The 17,905-nt window shown below is 45.4% G+C and overlaps 1 protein-coding gene across 2 annotated transcripts in view; it reads left to right on the top strand.

The window, feature by feature from the left end:
• Positions 1-16,749, top strand: part of srgap3 (SLIT-ROBO Rho GTPase activating protein 3) — a gene marked incomplete at its 5' end in the record, with an annotated part of 69,358 nt that extends 52,609 nt beyond the window's left edge. For both annotated transcript variants that reach the window (XM_083669005.1, XM_083669004.1), the window contains 10 exons: positions 331-391; positions 1,056-1,133; positions 1,414-1,548; positions 2,708-2,813; positions 4,131-4,358; positions 5,418-5,491; positions 9,404-9,584; positions 10,504-10,653; positions 10,775-11,090; positions 12,413-16,749. In XM_083669005.1, coding sequence (XP_083525131.1) covers positions 331-391; positions 1,056-1,133; positions 1,414-1,548; positions 2,708-2,813; positions 4,131-4,358; positions 5,418-5,491; positions 9,404-9,584; positions 10,504-10,653; positions 10,775-11,090; positions 12,413-12,862 — 1,779 coding nt within the window. In that variant the 3' untranslated portion in view covers positions 12,863-16,749. The remainder of the gene's footprint in view (positions 1-330; positions 392-1,055; positions 1,134-1,413; positions 1,549-2,707; positions 2,814-4,130; positions 4,359-5,417; positions 5,492-9,403; positions 9,585-10,503; positions 10,654-10,774; positions 11,091-12,412) is intronic.
• Positions 16,750-17,905: the final 1,156 nt, after the last annotated feature.

Raw genomic sequence — 17,905 nt, 5'->3', positions numbered from 1 at the left:
CACAGTGGGTCCAGGTTTTTGTCCCAGCTTTGTGCTTTCACACCTGATTGAACCCATCCACTGATCTTCAAAACCTTGATTAGCTGAATCAGGTGTGTCACTGCTGAGCTGGGACAAAAACCTGTAGAACTGCAGCTCTGCAAGACCAGGGTTGAGGACAGCTGTTCTCTAGATAGTAGTAAAGTCTTTGATACTGTCTCATATCTTGTTGAGAAATTGATATCAATTTGTTTAGCATTTGTGTTGTTAAGATTGTTTTTCTAGTCATTGTACTCATTTGAGACGTCTATGCCCTGTCCTTACTGTGTCATTGCCATTGTTTGGTTTCAGGATTCAGGCCAACCCATTCCACTTGTTGTTGAGAGCTGTGTTCGATACATCAATCTCTATGGTAAGTCGTTCTGCTCAGATCAAACCTGACTGACAGCGTTCAACATTCCATGGGGTTCAAGGGGTATTCAAAAGAACAGGATCAAGCTGTAGAACTCCTCTGTGAACTCTTCAAACCTTATTAGAAAAGACAGAAACTCTTATTTCCCAGGTAATCCATTTCCCAAAACAGCCGCAGGTTAGGGAGGGTGACCAGAGAACCTGTTATGCCTCGGTCCCCCAGGATCTCAGCTGGGTGTGAATGACCTAACAAGTCCATGACTGCAGATCACGCATAGGGAGTTTTGACAGGCCCTGTTGGTCTTTGTTTACAAAAAACTCCAACCGCCTTCCCCCATCCTATCTCCATCTTGTCTACCTTCACATTTGACACTGAGCTAGCATTGTACAACCTCCAGGCTTTCCCCCATTTCTACGAAACCTAATGAAACCCCAGAAACTGATTAGGGGGTCTCTCTTAACAGAAACCATATGCTGCCACCAGGCTGAGGAGGCCCTCTCAACATCCCTTTACGACTAGATTACATTTCCTGCTCTGTGTTGTTCGTGGTTCCAGACGTCTTTCATGTATATAGCGGGCGTTTGGGTGTGGAGATAATGGTAGGCTAGCCAGCTTAGGTCAGACTCTCTCTCTCACTCTCAGTATCTGGTTTCTGTGCTTTCAGGCCTGCAGCAGCAGGGCATATTCAGAGTGCCAGGATCCCAGGTGGAGGTCAATGATATTAAAAACTCATTTGAGAGAGGTGAGTCCCTGTGAGAATTACAGTAATTGGTAATTGATTATCGTTTGTTTTCCCCTGCAGCCTCAGGATACAGGACACAACAAACTCATTGAACCCCAGACATTTATTTGTATATTTTGTTTCTTGAAAAGACCCCAATGTAGCAAATAAGAATCTCTGTTTATGCTATTATTTCGATTACTATCACATGTATGTCTGTTAACTCTTGCCATCTTCACCAATTCATTTGTCAGGTCCAGAATATTCCTACTGATCACACATTGTTGTCATGTTTTACCAGGTGAAGACCCATTGGTTGACGACCAGAATGACCATGACATCAACTCAGTGGCCGGGGTCCTCAAGCTGTACTTCAGGGGACTGGAGAACCCACTGTTCCCCAAGGAACGCTTCCTGGACCTGATGTCTACCATCAGTGAGTCGGGCCGGAGCCACATGAGGTTACACTGAGGGAGTAGTGGTCACAGTGCACAGAGTAACTCATCAGTGGAGGCTGGTGGAGGTAGAAATCGGAGGACGGGCTCATTGAGTAATGCATGGAATGAAACATGTGTTTGTCACCATTCCTCATTCCTTCTCATGCATTACAATGAGCCCATCCTCCGATTTCTACCTCCACCAGCCTCCCCTGCAACTAAGGTAGTAGTTAACCCATCTTGGTGGTAGGAGTAGGACCATGGACTACTAAATATATTCCTTTGGAATATATGCCCTTTATAACTATACAGAGCCAAACTGAGCTGAGCCGAGCTGAGCTAAACTGTGCTGGCCTGGTTAAGCATCCACCATAGTTGCTGAAACAAGTGCTGGAAAGGCCACCATAGGTCCTTGTTGAGAGAGAGCTGTGAGTGGAGACAGATGCAGACTAGACTAGGGAGAACTCTCTCAACTCCAGCTCCTCAGACATACATCGTCACCTCCTCCTCCTCCTCCTCCTCCTCCTCCTCCTCCTCCTCCTCCAACCCACCCCACCCGCAGTGCTTTATGGGACAACAGAGAGGGGGAAGGGGGGAAGGGGGGAGGGAGGGAGGGAGGCACGTGGTGCGGCACATGGAAACAATCTCAACACCACAGCCCCCCTCTCTCTCTGCCTGTACGTGATTTAAAAGAAACCCAATAAGAAGAGAAGAATTGGGAGGGTGGTGGGGGGGCTTCGTCTGCAGGGCTGTACACCACAGCTCTGCACAATCCTTTCCCCCTCCCCTCCAAATAGCTCTTATCACTTAATTCGCCACAGCCCTCTCTTTTAAGGGAGGAGGGTTGTGTGTGTGTGTGTGTGTGTGTGTGTGTGTGTGTGTGTGGGTGTGTGTGTGGGGGGGGGGGGGTTGACATGTGTCAAGTGACAGTGATGTGATAGCACTGCTCTGTTTGTGTTGTCCTTACTGTACTGTAGCCCTCCCTGTGACTGACAGCTCCCTGATAAGGTTTTGGCTTGTTCTGTATATTTAGTGGAGGGGGTGGTGTTACAGGGCATCATGTCCCCCAGTATTAATGTGTCACGTCTTGATTTTTCTCCCATTCATCTCAGCGCTCAGTCGTTGAATGACTCTTCCCTGCGCCTCCTCTTGTTTCAGAGCTGGAGACAAACCCCGAGAGGGCTCACCACGTCCAGCAAATTATCGTGACTCTTCCTCGCACTGTCATCATCGTCATGAGATACCTGTTTGCGTTCCTCAACCAGTGAGTCTGACTGACACACTGTAATGACACTGTTATTACTTCATTATTACAGCCCTCAGGTGATGACAGTTATCCCTATGCTAGTGTGTGTGATGGGAAGGGTTCCAAACCCAGGGGTATCTCATGTGGAAGACTCAAGCATCTACAATTAGGCCAAGAGGACATCCTCAAGGTCTGAGTGCAATGTTTGACTTTACATGTCTCATGGCTACAGTACCTCATCACATATACTGTTTAACAGGATGGGGTAAAAGTCCGAAATCATAACTCTTAAACACATTTCATAGTCTTGGGGAAGGAAAAAAGGCCTGTGGCACCCTAAATCAGCAAACTTCTGAATCGCTGGAGAATGAGAGGAAAAGACATTCATTTCCGAAGAGTTATCGAACAGACTACTGTTCACATCCTATTTATTACCGCGTCTGTCTGCAGCGCTTTTAGAAGTTATTTACGGCCTCCAGAAAAAAACCCTCATCCCTCACAGAAGTAATATACCTGTCCTATTTTTATTGGGCTGTTATTGATGCTTGGTTCCCTCCTGCAGAACAAAGAGTTTGATTTCACATCCTGAGTTTTACTCGTGTATTTTATATCCCCCCCCCCACCCCGCCGCCCCCCCCCCGGCTCCGTGTTTGGAGCAGTTCCATATGTAGCGTTACTGCTTCACTCCGGCATGTCGACACTTATGAGGACCTTCCGACCCCCCCCCACCCCCCGGCTAGGTGGTTTTGAAAAACTCCTTAAACTAGGATGGGTTCTTGATAGGCTTGTTAAAGCCAGCAGATGCTTTAAGGGTGTGCTTGTTAAGCTGGGATGGGTGTGTGGGAATTCAGGCTAAAGCTAAATTGGTAGATTGACTGTAAGAAGGTGCTAACTAAACTGGGATGTGGAGAGGTTAGTGTAGTTAATCAATGAGGTTTTTAAGGATGTGTTCCTCATGAAGCTGTGGTTGAGGGCTGACACTGTGTCACGATGGAGCACAACTCAGGTAGTTGATGAGATCAGTTCAGTTCAGTACAGTTCTGTAGCTATATCAGTGAGTACCTATCAACTCCCTGTAGAGATGTAGCCACAGCCAGCTAAACCTTCTCTATTGAAGACTCCCCAAACTCCACGAGACAGATAACTTGTACAGTACAGTTTAGTGTAGTACTGGAAAACAAATTGGTTAATAAAAAAATGTATGGGTTTCTTCCAGACTCCCATCTTATACTCTGAAGTATGTGTGGTTTATTTCTCACATATCTCAACTCCTCATCCCACCCTCTCCCCCTCCTCCCACCCTCTCCCCCTCCTCCCACCCTCTCCCCCTCCTAGCCTGTCCCAGTACAGCGATGAGAACATGATGGACGCCTATAACCTGGCCATCTGCTTTGGCCCCACCCTGATGCCGATCCCGGACGGACAGGACCCTGTGGCCTGCCAGGCGCATGTCAATGAGGTCATCAAGACCATCATCATCAACAACGAGCTCATCTTCCCCAGCCACCGCGAGCTGGACGGACCAGTCTATGAGAAGTGCATGTCTGGTGGAGAGGAGTACTGGTGAGTACTGGGCCCTGGGGGGTTAAACACGTTAGTAACACTTTACATGAAGGTGTCCTTTATAAAGTGTTTCTAAGTGATTTATGACTATTATTGATTATTTCTTCATGAGTCCTTTATAAACCATTAACAATGTATTTGATTATTTGATAGCCGCTTGGTGCATGTCAAATATTGAGCCTACACCTAGTCTATCGAATAATTTAAACAAATTAGTTATAACTGTTTCTTGATAGGCTGTTGATAGGCTGTTCAACAAACAGTTTGATTTATAAACAAATAAGTAATAGTTTATAAACTAGTTATAAATCATGTATAAACCCTTTATAAAGGGCACCTTTTCATGTAAAGTGTTACCAACACCTTTTAAGGTGGGAAAGTGTCACTGAAGACAGCACCAAACAGTACAGTTGGTGTTTGAGCAGATGGTGCACTCTCACACATTTGCATTACATTCCAGCTTGATAATTGAGTGAGAAGATGGGAGGTAATTCAGAGCATGTGCTTGAGAGCTGAGCTGGGAACATCTCATTTATGTAAAGCAGCAGTGCATTAACACTCCTACAGTACATGAGTGGGCTTTTCTGTAACATATGCATTTTACAGACAGTGTATAGATAAGATATCTTAATCATTCCTACATCAGTGGCTGATGTGAACAGAACTGTATGCCCCACAGTTCAATTAATCCTTCACTTGGCGGGGATCCAAATAACCTGTAGCTCATCTCTCCTGAAGACAAATGCTGATGTGTGTGACTCCTAGTTGAATTACTCCCTTACTTGGAACTGATTCAAGCACTGTATTTATTACCTCAAACATCTGTCCTGAAGCGGGAATTAGACCGGGCCACTGACAGTGTATGCTGTGGGCTGTTCCTGTACATGGGGCCCTGTGTAGTGAGGAATGTTGAGGTTACTAGAGTTTATGTTCTATTCATAAATCTCTAGCTGACCAGCTGATGTTCAGGACCAGAATGTCCCTGACAACAGTGGAGTCCGCTGACCCCACAGGGTGACACCTCTTGACTGGCCATCTTCTCCCTGTGTCTCCTTACAGTGACAGCCCCCACAGCGAGCCGGGGACCATCGACGAGGCTGACAACGGAACTGAGCCACACACCAGTGAAGACGGTCAGTAACATGAGTTTACTCGACTTCCCAAGACACTATAGATATGTGGAGGAACTGCTTGGGTGTTTGACTTTATTCAAAGTGAAGGCGTTTGCACTGCACTATAGCTAGTCATAAAGACAACGAAAAGCTGTTTGGGTGTTGAAGAAACCCTCCACCTAAACGCTCAAAGACACTCGCTACATGGCTTTTGAAAGGTACCGTAGCTAGCACTGTTACTGCATCATTTCGCTTCTAGTGTTTCCTTTTCCTTCTTCTCTTTGCCACAATTCCATGACTCTCTGTTTGAAGAGTTAACTGCTCTGTTTGTAGTTAACTGCTTCTACAAGAGGTGCTTTGTCATAATGTCATAATGCTAGCAATGCTTTCCGTCTAGATGGGTATGATGACATTATTAGTTTTGTCTATTTTCAAGATGGAGGACTGTCCTCATTCAAATCGCCGTGTTCTCTGGCTCTGTGTACTGCAGCTCTGTGTGTCTGGACCTCCCTTAATTGAGATCAGATGCAGAAAGGGCCACTGCAGCTGTGGCTTACATTCAGATTGATATATAAAGTATGTAATTCAGGCAGTGAGCCCTTCAGTTTATAAACGGTCAATCAGAGCACAGACAATGATTTATCTTCGGCCCGCATCCCCCGGTCCAGAGGGACAGATTGATCGGCTATATCAATTCACCACAGCAGCAGTTCTGTAGACATGAATTATAGATCTGATAGCACTGCTGGACAAGTGGTATCAGGTTACAGTTGTTTCAAAGCTCCTCATATATGGTATATAGGCCTTGTTGATAGGAGGTGTTATCGAGATGGTTGGGTGTAATATATTAATAATGCACGCCATTTAGCAGACGTTTTTATTCCAAAGTGTCTTACGGTACAGTGAGTGCATACTTTTTTCTATATATGGTCCCAGCGGGACTCAAACCCACACCCTTAGCATTGCTAGCACCATGCTCCACCAACTGAGCCATGTACGGGAGAGGGATGTGGGCCGTTAGAAGACTCTGTAGATGGATGTGCCTGAAGCATGGACTGACCTTATTCTCTGTGTGTGCATAAGGCTGGAGAAGAGAACAAGGCATGTCTCAGATAGACTTTGACAGCTTAGATCTGGAAAGGGGCACTTTGTGCTTGAAGCTGGAGACAGGTTGTGTGCACATTGTTTTCACCCCCCCCTCTCTCTCTCTCTCTCTCTCTCTTGTTTTCCCTCTCAGCCTCCTCCCATGGCACTTTCTAGTCTCTCTCTCTCTCTCTCTCTCTCTCTCTCTCTCTCTCTCCCTCCTTCAGTCTGTCTATCTCTCTCTCTCTCCCTCCCACCCACCCTCTCCCTCACTCTCCTCCCTGGCTCACTCTTTGTTCAGCATTTGTCAACAGCTCCCATGGGACTTCTTCCTTTGTGTGCCGTATTTTTCTGTTTCTCCTCAGAGCTCTGACAGAATAATTTGGAAGAACGCACTCAGGAAAAACGAAAACACGAGTAAGACACAAGAGATTGTATCTCCTTTGCAGTCGATCAGCTGGCTCTGAATGGGCAGACCCATCACCTATAATGCTGGGTTAGAGCTAAGGCTAGGGTTACCCTATCTGGGAGCTCCATCTGGAGTGATGAGTGTGTTTGTAATTAATACTGACACCCTCTCCAACCCTCTGAACCGAAATGCTGAAAAAAAGACTGGCCTGCCCCCCCACAGCTTAGCTCTGCTCTGGCCTGGCCTGCGTTGCCCGAGGAGAGCTCAGAAGACAGACTTAAGGCGTAGGGCTCCTGGCTCTTGGCTCTGGACTGTGGTCTCTCTCTGGTCGATTAGAGTGCTTGGAGGGGAATGGGAGTCACATGGTCTCGCTGGCTCTCTCAGACCTGAGGCGATACCGCCCTCCACAGCCCTCGCGCTGGAACTAGAAAAACATGGCCACAGAGAGAAGAGACAACAGCTCTGACTGAAGCTAGAGCGAGAGCAGCATGTAAATCATTTTCTCTACTTTAGTTTGACCAGTGCTGCTATCAGCACATAATGATTCATCATTGCTCTCTCTTCATTATTCTTGAAATGTATATTTTGTTTGGAAAAGAAGATATGGTATGCTGATGATTCTTGAAATGTATATTTTGTTTGGAAAAGAAGATAAGTCATACTGATGATGGTCAGTGCAATCTCGTCATATTTGTGCCAACAGACATCTCGGTAAGAGTGAACCCTAAATAGAATTAAAGTGGCATAAATTGCCTCAGGGCTGAGTCTGTTCTTTTAGCAGAGGGGACAAAGAGAGACAAAATGTTCCCCTATCTCTCTCTCTCTGTCTGCTGCTGTCTATCTGTCTATCTCTCTCTCTCTTTCTGTCTCTCTCCCTCGCTCCCGTCTGTATGTAGGTAATTTCACCCCTGGATGGAGATCCTAATGGAACTGATTGGGCTTTCTGGTTGACTTGGAGATTTTCTGCCAAGAGCCGATTTATTTTATACATGTGCTTAACCTCAGCTGACCCCTGCTGTCTGAGCCATAGAGACACAGTGAGGCATGGCTGTATGAGTGGTCAGGGCCAGCCATGGCCATGGCACAGAGCCTCTTGAAATGAAATCTAGATAGGAAATCTGAATCTGACAGCCTGGGGACAGGCTCAGGTCTCTTTTGCATTTTGAGCACTACTCACTTATTTATTTTTGGACACTGTCACGACCAGAAATGAGTTTTCCATACAGTACGTGTGTTCCAAATCACTAGGTCTTTTGTGTGATTAATGATATCAGCCTGGCCCCAGGGTCTGTATGTGTGTGCGTGTGTGTGCGTGCAGTCATGCCTCCCCCTCACTTCCCTCACGCCCCTCACCCCCTCCCCCAGTACCCTGGCAGTTTCCCTGTGGGACAGAGGGCCTTGTTGCAGAGAGACAGCTCTAATCTCTGGCTCAGGGTTGTGATGTTTGCTTATGGACCAGTAGAACCTTTGCCTTTGTGTAGCTGGACTCTCAAGAGGCAAAATTAAGCTTGTTGTGGGGTTAGTGTGTGTGTGTGTGAGCCTGAACCTCAACGAGCCTATAACGAGCCTAAGTGCATGAGGGCTGGTGATAGTATTCCCTGGGCAGATGAGTGCCTATAGAGGTGACCTATACGAAGTCAATCAGAGCTCAAACACACTTCAGATGAACACAACGCTTGAAAACTGGAGTAAACGAGTACCTTCTGTTTGAGGATAGAGTTGATTTCATAACGCTCATTTTCTCTCTCTCTCTTCAACTCAAATATAACCCTCTTTTCCCTCTCTGTGATTCTCTCTGTAAGTGTCTAGGGTCGGTAAACTCCTGTGTCTGCTTCAAGGTTTTGAAATATAAACTCAGCCTTTATTATATGATATGGGGCCTCCCTGCTATCGAGGCAATTTGATGACAGCGCCTGCAGTGTTTTTGCAAGCAGTGAGTGTGCTCTGGACTTGAGCCCTGAGGCTGTCTGCTCGGGGAACATGAAGACATGCTCTCATTGTCTAGCCACACAGTTGGGGTCTTGGTAATTAGAGCAAAGGACTCCTTATTTTTCTCCATGAAGTCAGTGAAGCAGCTGGATCTGGTCACACGCGCATTAAGCTAATGCTACGCTAGGCTAAGCTAGACTACTCTGTCCACCCAACTCAATGGGTGTGAGATGTGTGATGCTAAATGTGAAGTGGGATCCTTAGGAGTGCCCCACTCTGACATCACCCCACGGGTTAGATTTAGAAACGGTTAAGGTAAGGGTTAAGGTTAAGGTTAGGGTAAGGGTTAGGTTAAGGTTATAGTTATGGTTATGGTTAGGGTTTGGGCTTGGGCTCGGGTCATCCCAAGGATCCCACTTTGCATCTACCGATGTGTGATATTCCCAGGATGTGGAGCTGATGGGTTGCTGATGTTTCTGAACCTTCTCTCCTCCTGTTCGTTGTGTCCACAGAGGTGGAGCAGATCGAGGCCATAGCTAAGTTTGACTACGTGGGGCGGACCCCCAGGGAGCTGTCCTTTAAGAAGGGTGCGTCGCTGCTCCTGTACCACCGCGCCTCCGAGGACTGGTGGGAGGGTCGTCACAACGGCGTGGACGGACTGATCCCCCATCAGTACATCGTGGTGCAGGACCTGTGAGTAACAGTTGTTAACATCAAAGTTCTTGTGACTAACGACGGCCCGGAGGCTCAAACGTTTGTCTTACCTTGATCCCCGTTTGAAGTAAAGACTTAAAGGAACCTTTTCATCTCTTTTCTTTGGAGTGTAGCCAGCTCCACACTTCAGACACAACAGTCATAATCATGCAGCTTCATTAATGAATAAAGAGTAGCCAGCCATGCAGTTGGTCAATCCATCTGTCAGTCCCTCCCTCTCAGTCTGTCAAGCAAACAGTAAGATTCAGTCAGTCAGTCAGTCAGTCAGTCAGTCAATTAATTTAGTCACTCAAGTAAAGCAAACCGTCAGTTCAGTCATTAAGTTTAGTCATTTATGTTTTCCTCAACAACTCTATGAAGTGTGAAGTGATGTGCAAACTGGGAGTGAGGGTAATTTGAAGTGGCAGGTGTATCACAAGCTTTCTATTTTCGTTGAAGTTAGCCACACATCAGCGACACTTATGTAAAAGTCCCTGACTGTGCTTCACGAAGACGTAGATAAATAATTCAAATCATGCTTGATGTATCAGCTCAAAGGAATCTCCTTGACGACTTCCCCATTATCGTTTATTCTGTCAAATGAAAGCCAAAGGAGGCATAATGGCTTGAAGGAATTCACTGAAAACTCCTTCAGTTGTTAACTCTCCTTTTAAATGTAAGCAGTGTTTTGAAAGATGAGTGACTTTACCTTCAATTATGCTATAACTGATGATCACTGAAGTCTGTTTCATGAATACATTTGTATTTCGAGGCGACAGTAAGGCAGTAATATTTCATGTTCCTTCTTACTAATAAGTCAAAAACACGTACTGCAGCAATAAATAAATGCTTACATTTAGTAGACTACATATCAATAAGCTACAGCTGCTGTATGAGTGATCTCCCTTCTTCATCTCAGGGATGATGCTTTCTCAGACAACCTCAGTCAGAAAGCCGATAGCGAAGCCAGCAGTGGCCCGCTGTTGGATGACAAGGCCTCATCCAAAAATGACGTCCCGTCCCCCTGCGAGCACTCACCCGACTACAACTTTGGAGGAGTCATGGGGAGGTAAGGGTCGTAAGATAGACATCCTACCATATTCGCTGTTTCATTTTCTCCATCTGTCCAATGCTGTCTAGACCTTTCCCCAGTCTGAATGTAAATGTCTGTGTGTGTTACCTCTTCACAGAGTGAGGTTACGGTCAGACGGGGCTGCCATCCCTCGCCGCCGGAGCAGTACCGACACTCACAGTCCTCCCCGGGGTACGGACACCCCGCCGCGGGCTGCAGCCTGTCCCAGCAGCCCCCACAAGGTGTCGGTGAGCAGGGCCCGCATGGAGAGCCCGGAAAAGAGGCGCATAGGCACGTTCGGCAGCGTGGGCAGCATCAACTACCCAGACAGGAAGACCTACCCCGAGGGCCACCCCCTGAGGCCTGTGCCCGGGGCCACACGCCACAGCAGCCTGGGGGATCACAAGTCACTGGAGGCTGAGGCTCTGGCAGAGGTGGGGCACTCACCCTCATCAGTCACCCCCTTATTCAATATAGAACATGTTGAATAATCTACACAGCCATCAATATGGACTATCCTTGATTCTTAATGTAAAACCGCACTGCTTCATGTTCAGCATCTCTTCACAGTAAGACATACTGTGTTCCTTAAACCAGACCAGCATATCTTTCATGGCATACTGAAAATGAAGTCAGTGACAAAGAGGACTAAATGATCACTGGTAATACCCTCACCAGGCCTGTTAATACCCTCACCAGGCCTGTTCTCACTGAATGGCAGAATGATGATCATCTCTGCTGCTAACGAGAGTGGTCTTCTATCCGTGCAGTATTTCAGCCTGAGCCCTGTGTGTTTATGACTCAGGAGACGGAACAGGGAGATGATTAAAACATATCTCTGATCTTTAATTATTCCGCACAGTCATTGATTAATTTGTTATTCAGACGGGGGGAGGGGGGGGGGGTCAGCAAAACAGAGACGGAGGGAGGGAGGGAGTGTGTGCATGCATGAATCTTTGTGTGCGTGTGTGTGTGTGTGTGTGTGTTTATGTGTCTGTGCGTGTGTGCGTGCGTGGGTGCGTGCGCGTGTGGCTTTGTGGTGAATGTATGATGAGTGAGACAGAGAGAGGCAGAGTGGTCTCGGGGGGATGGGGGGGGCGTCCTGTTGTACTGTCTGTCAGAGAGCAGCAGCTCAGTGCAGTGTGTAAATGTCAGGGCCAGTCTGCAGCTGGGAGATAGACTCACCTCCAGTACTAGGAGACATGGAGCTGAATAACAAGCTAGCACTAGCCAGCACAACAGTAGCTAGCACTGAAGGTTCTAATCCCAAGCCCAGAGAGACCAATATGGCACACACATGTCAATTTGTAGATTCAATAGTTCTGATTAAAGCTGTACTTTAAATATGTAAGAAATTACACTTTGAATTCTGGAGTACTTCCACCTGAATGTATTTCCTTTATCTTTTGTCAACGTGAAGGCTTCCACCGCCAGAATCACAGCAAGCTTGGCTCTGCAATAATTTGACACTAATGATGTCCTTTGATGTCCTTTGTCTATGTGTGTGTGTGTTTGTGTCTATGTGTGTGTGTGTGTGTGTGTGTGTGTGTGTGTGTGTGTGTGTGTGTGTGTGTGTGTGTGTGTGTGCGTGTGCGTGTGCGTGTGCGTGTGCGTGTGCGTGTGTGCGTGTGCGTGTGCCTGTGCGTTCGGGTGGGTGGGTGTGTGTGTGTGTGTGTGTGTGTGTGTGTGTGTGTGTGTGTGTGTGTGTGTGTGTGTGTGTGTGTGTGTGTGTGTGTGTGTGCCATGTGTGTGTCAGGACATCGAGAAGACCATGAACACAGCCCTTCACGAGCTGAGGGAGCTGGAGCGCCAGAACACGGCCAAGCAAGCCCCAGACGTGGTCCTGGACACCCTGGAGCCCATGAAGAACCCCATGAGCTCCGAGCCCGGCAGCCCGCTGCACACCATCATGATCCGTGACCCGGACGCGGCCATGCGCCGCAGCAGCAGCTCCACCTCAGAGATGATGAGCACTTTCAAGCCCGCCCTCTCAGCCCGATTGGCCGGGGCCCAGCTCCGCCCCCCGCCCATGAGGCCCGTGCGCCCGCCCCCCACCGGGCACCGCTCCAGCAGCTCCAGCTCCTCCGGGGTGGGTAGCCCAGCCGTCACCCCCACTGAGAAGATCTTCCCCAACAACAACCCAGCGGCTAGTGCCGCCGGCGCCAACGCAGCTAACGCAGCCGGGGACAAATCAGGCACCATGTAGCTGGAGGGTGGTTTAGAGGGTCCTATAGGGGATACAGTGATTCAGGGTTGCCTTGTGCAGCCATGGTAGTCGGAGGAAAGCCCATGGAAATAGGGGTGATATAGTGTTGATGATGTGTGGAGAAAGCAGGCTTGGATTGTTCTTCTCTCGTTGTTTTGTTGTTTTCAACTTCATTTCTTGAATTCAGGAAGCTACTCAAGTGAGCCGATGTTACCATAGTGTCGAGGCAGGGTGGAGAGGCTGTAGGGATTTGTTAGCATACATCGCACAGCAAACTCTGTGATGCTTGGTTTAAAAACAAGACGTGAAAAGAATAGAGTAAAATCACCTCAAAGCAAGCGAGTGTTTTCTGTTTTACCTCAAAATTAAGGAAAAGGTGGTCCGCCGTGGCCAGGTCCCTCTCTTAGAGATTTTCATTGACTGCAAGTGAAGTACTTGTGAAATGATGGCATTGGTTTTCATCCTGCACTGGTTGTCCAGATGATGTCTCGTTCACTCTCCCTGGTGTGTGTGAGACAGCCCAGCTCTCTGGACTGAAGTGGACATTTAGTCTACCAGACTGTGTCTATAGGACTATTCCCAAAATGGCCCCCGGCCTTTTGGCTGTACATAGAGACTTACTTGAAGTTGTTATGCCTTTTGTTTGTACTGTAGTATAAGGGATGTTCAACAAAGTAACAACATAGCAACGCCGTTGTATACGTATATGAGATGCAGAAAACTGAACCAATATACCAACTAATTGTAAGAAACCTGTGGTAAAAAAAAAAAAAAGTAGTTTAACTTGTACATAATTTAAGATTAGTATGTTTTTTTGAAAGTGTTAATCTTGTACAGGCCAAGACAGAACAGGCAAGGAGATGATGTGAATGGCATTTGTCAAAAAAAAAAAAGAAGAGAAACAACCAACAAACAAAAACAATAATCAAAAAAGGGTCTGCTTTGTGTTATTTCTTCTGCCTTTTCTTCATGAACCACAAACAACACACATTTCATCAATCTGATGTGTGGGATTGGAAAACATTTTTATTCATGTGTTTAGATTGCGTTTGCACTATTCCACTCCAATGTTCTTGCTCCTGCCCACAGCATTTCTGCATGCAATGTAAACAAAACTCAGTCACACTCCAGGAGAGTTTAGAAAGGCCATAATTTGTTCCATTTCCGTAATTGGATTGTTCCTCTCATAGATAATATTCAGATTCTAGATGGGAAAGGGATTTATTTGACCATAGGTTGTCACTGCATGTTTGAGCCTTCTACTTTTTGTAATAATTGCAGAACTGTGAGAATATTACTCTGGCTTAGCATCACGCCCCTGACATACCCAAATACCTATTCAAAAAGGAAACTGCCTCAAGACCTACACTTTGCCATCCTTAAAGCAACCTCTTGCCTGTTCAAGTCTGATTTATGTAATGCTTTTAATGCGGAACAATATGCTGGAAAGTACTGTTACAATATTCCTTTTGATCTGAAATGTGATAACCTACCTAGACAAACCCAGTCTTGCCGCCTGAGCAGTTAGCGCTAAATGTTGTGATATATTAACAGAACAGTGGTCTTGCCTTCCCTGCCTTTCCTCCCCTTGGTTGAGACATACATACACACAGTCATGTTCCTACAATAGTATCTCATCATATTGGTCCCATTCCATTTTTTATTCTGATTTCTTTGTAGCAAGGAAATGTTACAGTAGCTAAGTCCTGAAAGCAGATATCACTGTGTATATACTGTGATGGTCCAATTAAGCCCGGTCTTGCCTCTCTCTGCCCAGTCCCACAGCGTTGTGGCTGTGTGGCCTAGTATTCGGCATGCTATGGAGCTTGCCCTACTCTGTCCCTGCATGTCTTGTGCTGTCCCATCCGACTCATACAATGTGACAATTCAACGATGACTGTTTGCGGTGCCTTTCCTTGATAAAACGCACAAGTGACTTCACAGGCCTTATGCTTTTGAGGGGTGGGCTTTTGATTTTCTAACCTTTCTGGAATATGGGAATGATACCCATTGTCACTAACATGTAGCAGTAAACCGGGGGCAAACTATAATGGAACTGGTGAGCTTGGGTAGAGCTCGAATTAAGGTTATATGTGTATCACAGTCAGCATGAATGGTAGGCTGTGAGCCCATCAATTTTGACATGGTTCAGCTACTGTCATAAATTGGTTAAGATTATGCTGATAGTTTTTATTGAAAAACACACTTAAGTTTGGAACTGTTTCCATACAAGTCTATTGCTTGCCATGTATGTTCTGTTTACCACCAACAGAACTAGAGCAGGGTCAATCACGCAGTCTATTATACTACCCCCTGGTGGTTTAATTTTATACTACAGGGTGGGTACACAGCCATAGATGCACCAGTGGTAAGCACATGGCAAGTACACCCTCTGCTAGTCATTTATGGTACTGCCCTGAGGCAACCTGTGGAAACTGGTCAGGACTTTGAATGGGCATTCTCGCTCTCATATGGAGCTGTCAATTAAATAAGATAATTGATTTATCTGTTAAATGTGATGCTTTTGTCTGAAGAAGCATCATATTCTACTTTGGACTATCACAACCTTTCAGAATTATAACTGAAGAGTATATTCTAAGTAAGTTCATTTTTTTTTTTTTTTTAAATACATAAACTGTATGTTCAGAGATAAACTAAGCACAGACTTAAAATGTTTATTTAGAAAAGTAAAATTAACATCTTCATGTATAACTAGACTGTGTTCACATTTAAATGTTTTTGTTGTGTTTTGTTAATTTATAAACCCTTTGTTTAAAAGGAGTACTTTAAAGTGCCTTTTGTGCACATCATCCATTTTTAATGAACTTGTATAATTACTTTTTTTTAAAACGATATGATAAGTCAGTTTGTCAGTTATGTTTGATATAAACGTAGGTATTTTTTATCACCTTTTTCCCAAGCCAGTGTAACACCCTCATGCACGCCATAATCTAAAGAATATGTGTTGTAAACTAGGATTATGTACATATGTACTGTACACATTGCTATAATGGATTTACTATGAACTCAGATGTCATACTACAGTACCAAGATGACTGAAATGTAGTACTAGCTTGTATGAACTGATTGTCTATGCTCCGGGTGATACATGAAAGGGTAAGAATTATGAGAACTACTGTACACACCTATCATTTACTGACATAGTTCAGTGAAATCATCTCAGATTGCTTCTTTCATTGATTGGTCTGTTGTTTCCCCTCTTCCCTGTGATGGCTGTGAACTTCCTGTGCTGTGGTTCAGGGTTGAGGTCAATCCCATTTCAATTCAGTCAATTCAGAAGGCGAGCTGAAATTAAAATTACAGTTCAAAATTGTCCTCATTGAAAAACATGGAATGGGATTTCAGTTTACTTCCTGAATGGACTGAATTGAAATGGAATGGACCCCAACCCTGCTGTGGTTTAGCCTTGACCCCCTTCTCCTTTCATACTCATCCTTCAGAGCGCATCACAGTGTTCAAGGCAACAGTGGGCCTGTCTCTAGTATGGATCCTCCTCTACTTGCACGGTTTATAAAGGCACATGGTGCACTCTTCTTCTCTACGCTGTATGTGATGTTCAAGGAAGTGTTTTCATTTCAGGAATGTATGCTTTAAAAATGGGTAATGTTGTGTGTTGGCTACCAAGATAACAAGCTTATATTCATCAGAAACTTGACGTTCAGAGACCAATCTGGCCTCCGAGAGCCTGTGGTATGGAGTGTGAATCGTTGTCATACTGTGTTTACCCTCTCTTTAACACTTGTCTAGTGATGCTGTTTGTTCATGAGTGTCTGATTGGTTGAACCCCTTGTGATGTAATGTACACCATGCCACTGATTGGATGTTGAGAACCCTTACATGTCCAAATAAAAACAACAATCTTTTGCCCTCTGATATCAACCTCTCTGAGTGTTTTATCAGTTAGGTCAAGCAAAGGAATTTTTTAATGGCAAACTTCATGTTAAACAAATGTATGTTCGCGGTCTTGACAGACTTTGAATAGATAACTGATAGGGAACAGCCAACCAATTAAGTTAATGTTTGGCTATATCTACAAAAGCATAAGGCTGTCCTAAGTGTCTCAAGAAACACGGTCCAGTTGGAGCACGAAACGTCACCTGAAACTGTAATTCCACTTTTGGCCACATGATGGAGAAACTGCCGCATCATGAGGCAGATGAGCTACACTGAAATGCTGCTGCTATGCTGGGCACGATTCCCTGTGAGAGAGGACATCTGAGAGAGCATAGACATTGCATAGGCCTATTGAGTATGCTTCACAATTAACAAGGTACACAATGCAACTCTTGAGGTTGATTTTTCATTCGGGAAGAGCAATGTTTACGTCATGTCTGCAATGTATAAGTTCAGAGTTCTAAATGAAGCATCAGATACCTTCATCAATTGCTTTCGTCTGTCCCCGGAGATAGCCTTAGTTTATATATAAACTGTGTATATTGTATATTTTAGTTGCAAGCCACAGTCTATCAGTCAACAGTCCACGATTCATGCATGAACAAATGAAACAAACAATCCAATTTGTTCCACCTCAGAGTTTCTCATTAATCACCATCATCAAACACAAGCAAAACATGCATATTATTATGCTCACCTATGTTTAATCCCTAAGGCAGTCACACCAATTTTGTCCACCAATTAGCTTTGTTGTGTATGGTTCACTTTTTCAGAACTCAGGTCAGAGCAATCTGTCACTAAGCATCAAGTTATGGATTCATGTAACTCAAATATATTAACAAGACACATTAGTCAGTTCAATGGCCATTGTTAATTGGTACTGTATGTACTGCCAAACTGCGCTCTTGAATCTTTTCACCACATAGTGGGATATTACAGACCTGTTGTTTCCTCAAACATAATGAACTTTGGGACCACAGAGTGTTCTTAGTGTAGAATTCTCATTTAGTTTTTAGGCACTGGACTCAATACACTGCAAAGGCACTACTTGTTGAGTTGGGTGGGGGTGATGAGACCCCTGGGGTTGTGGGTGATGAGACCAGAGCAGCGTTCAAAGCCTGGAGTCTC

Source organism: Argentina silus (genome assembly GCF_951799395.1).
Source record: "Argentina silus genome assembly, chromosome: 4".
Classification (NCBI taxonomy): domain Eukaryota; kingdom Metazoa; phylum Chordata; class Actinopteri; order Argentiniformes; family Argentinidae; genus Argentina; species Argentina silus.
The sequence above is the reverse complement of the archived record's forward strand: the minus strand, read 5'-3'. Positions and strand labels throughout refer to the sequence as shown.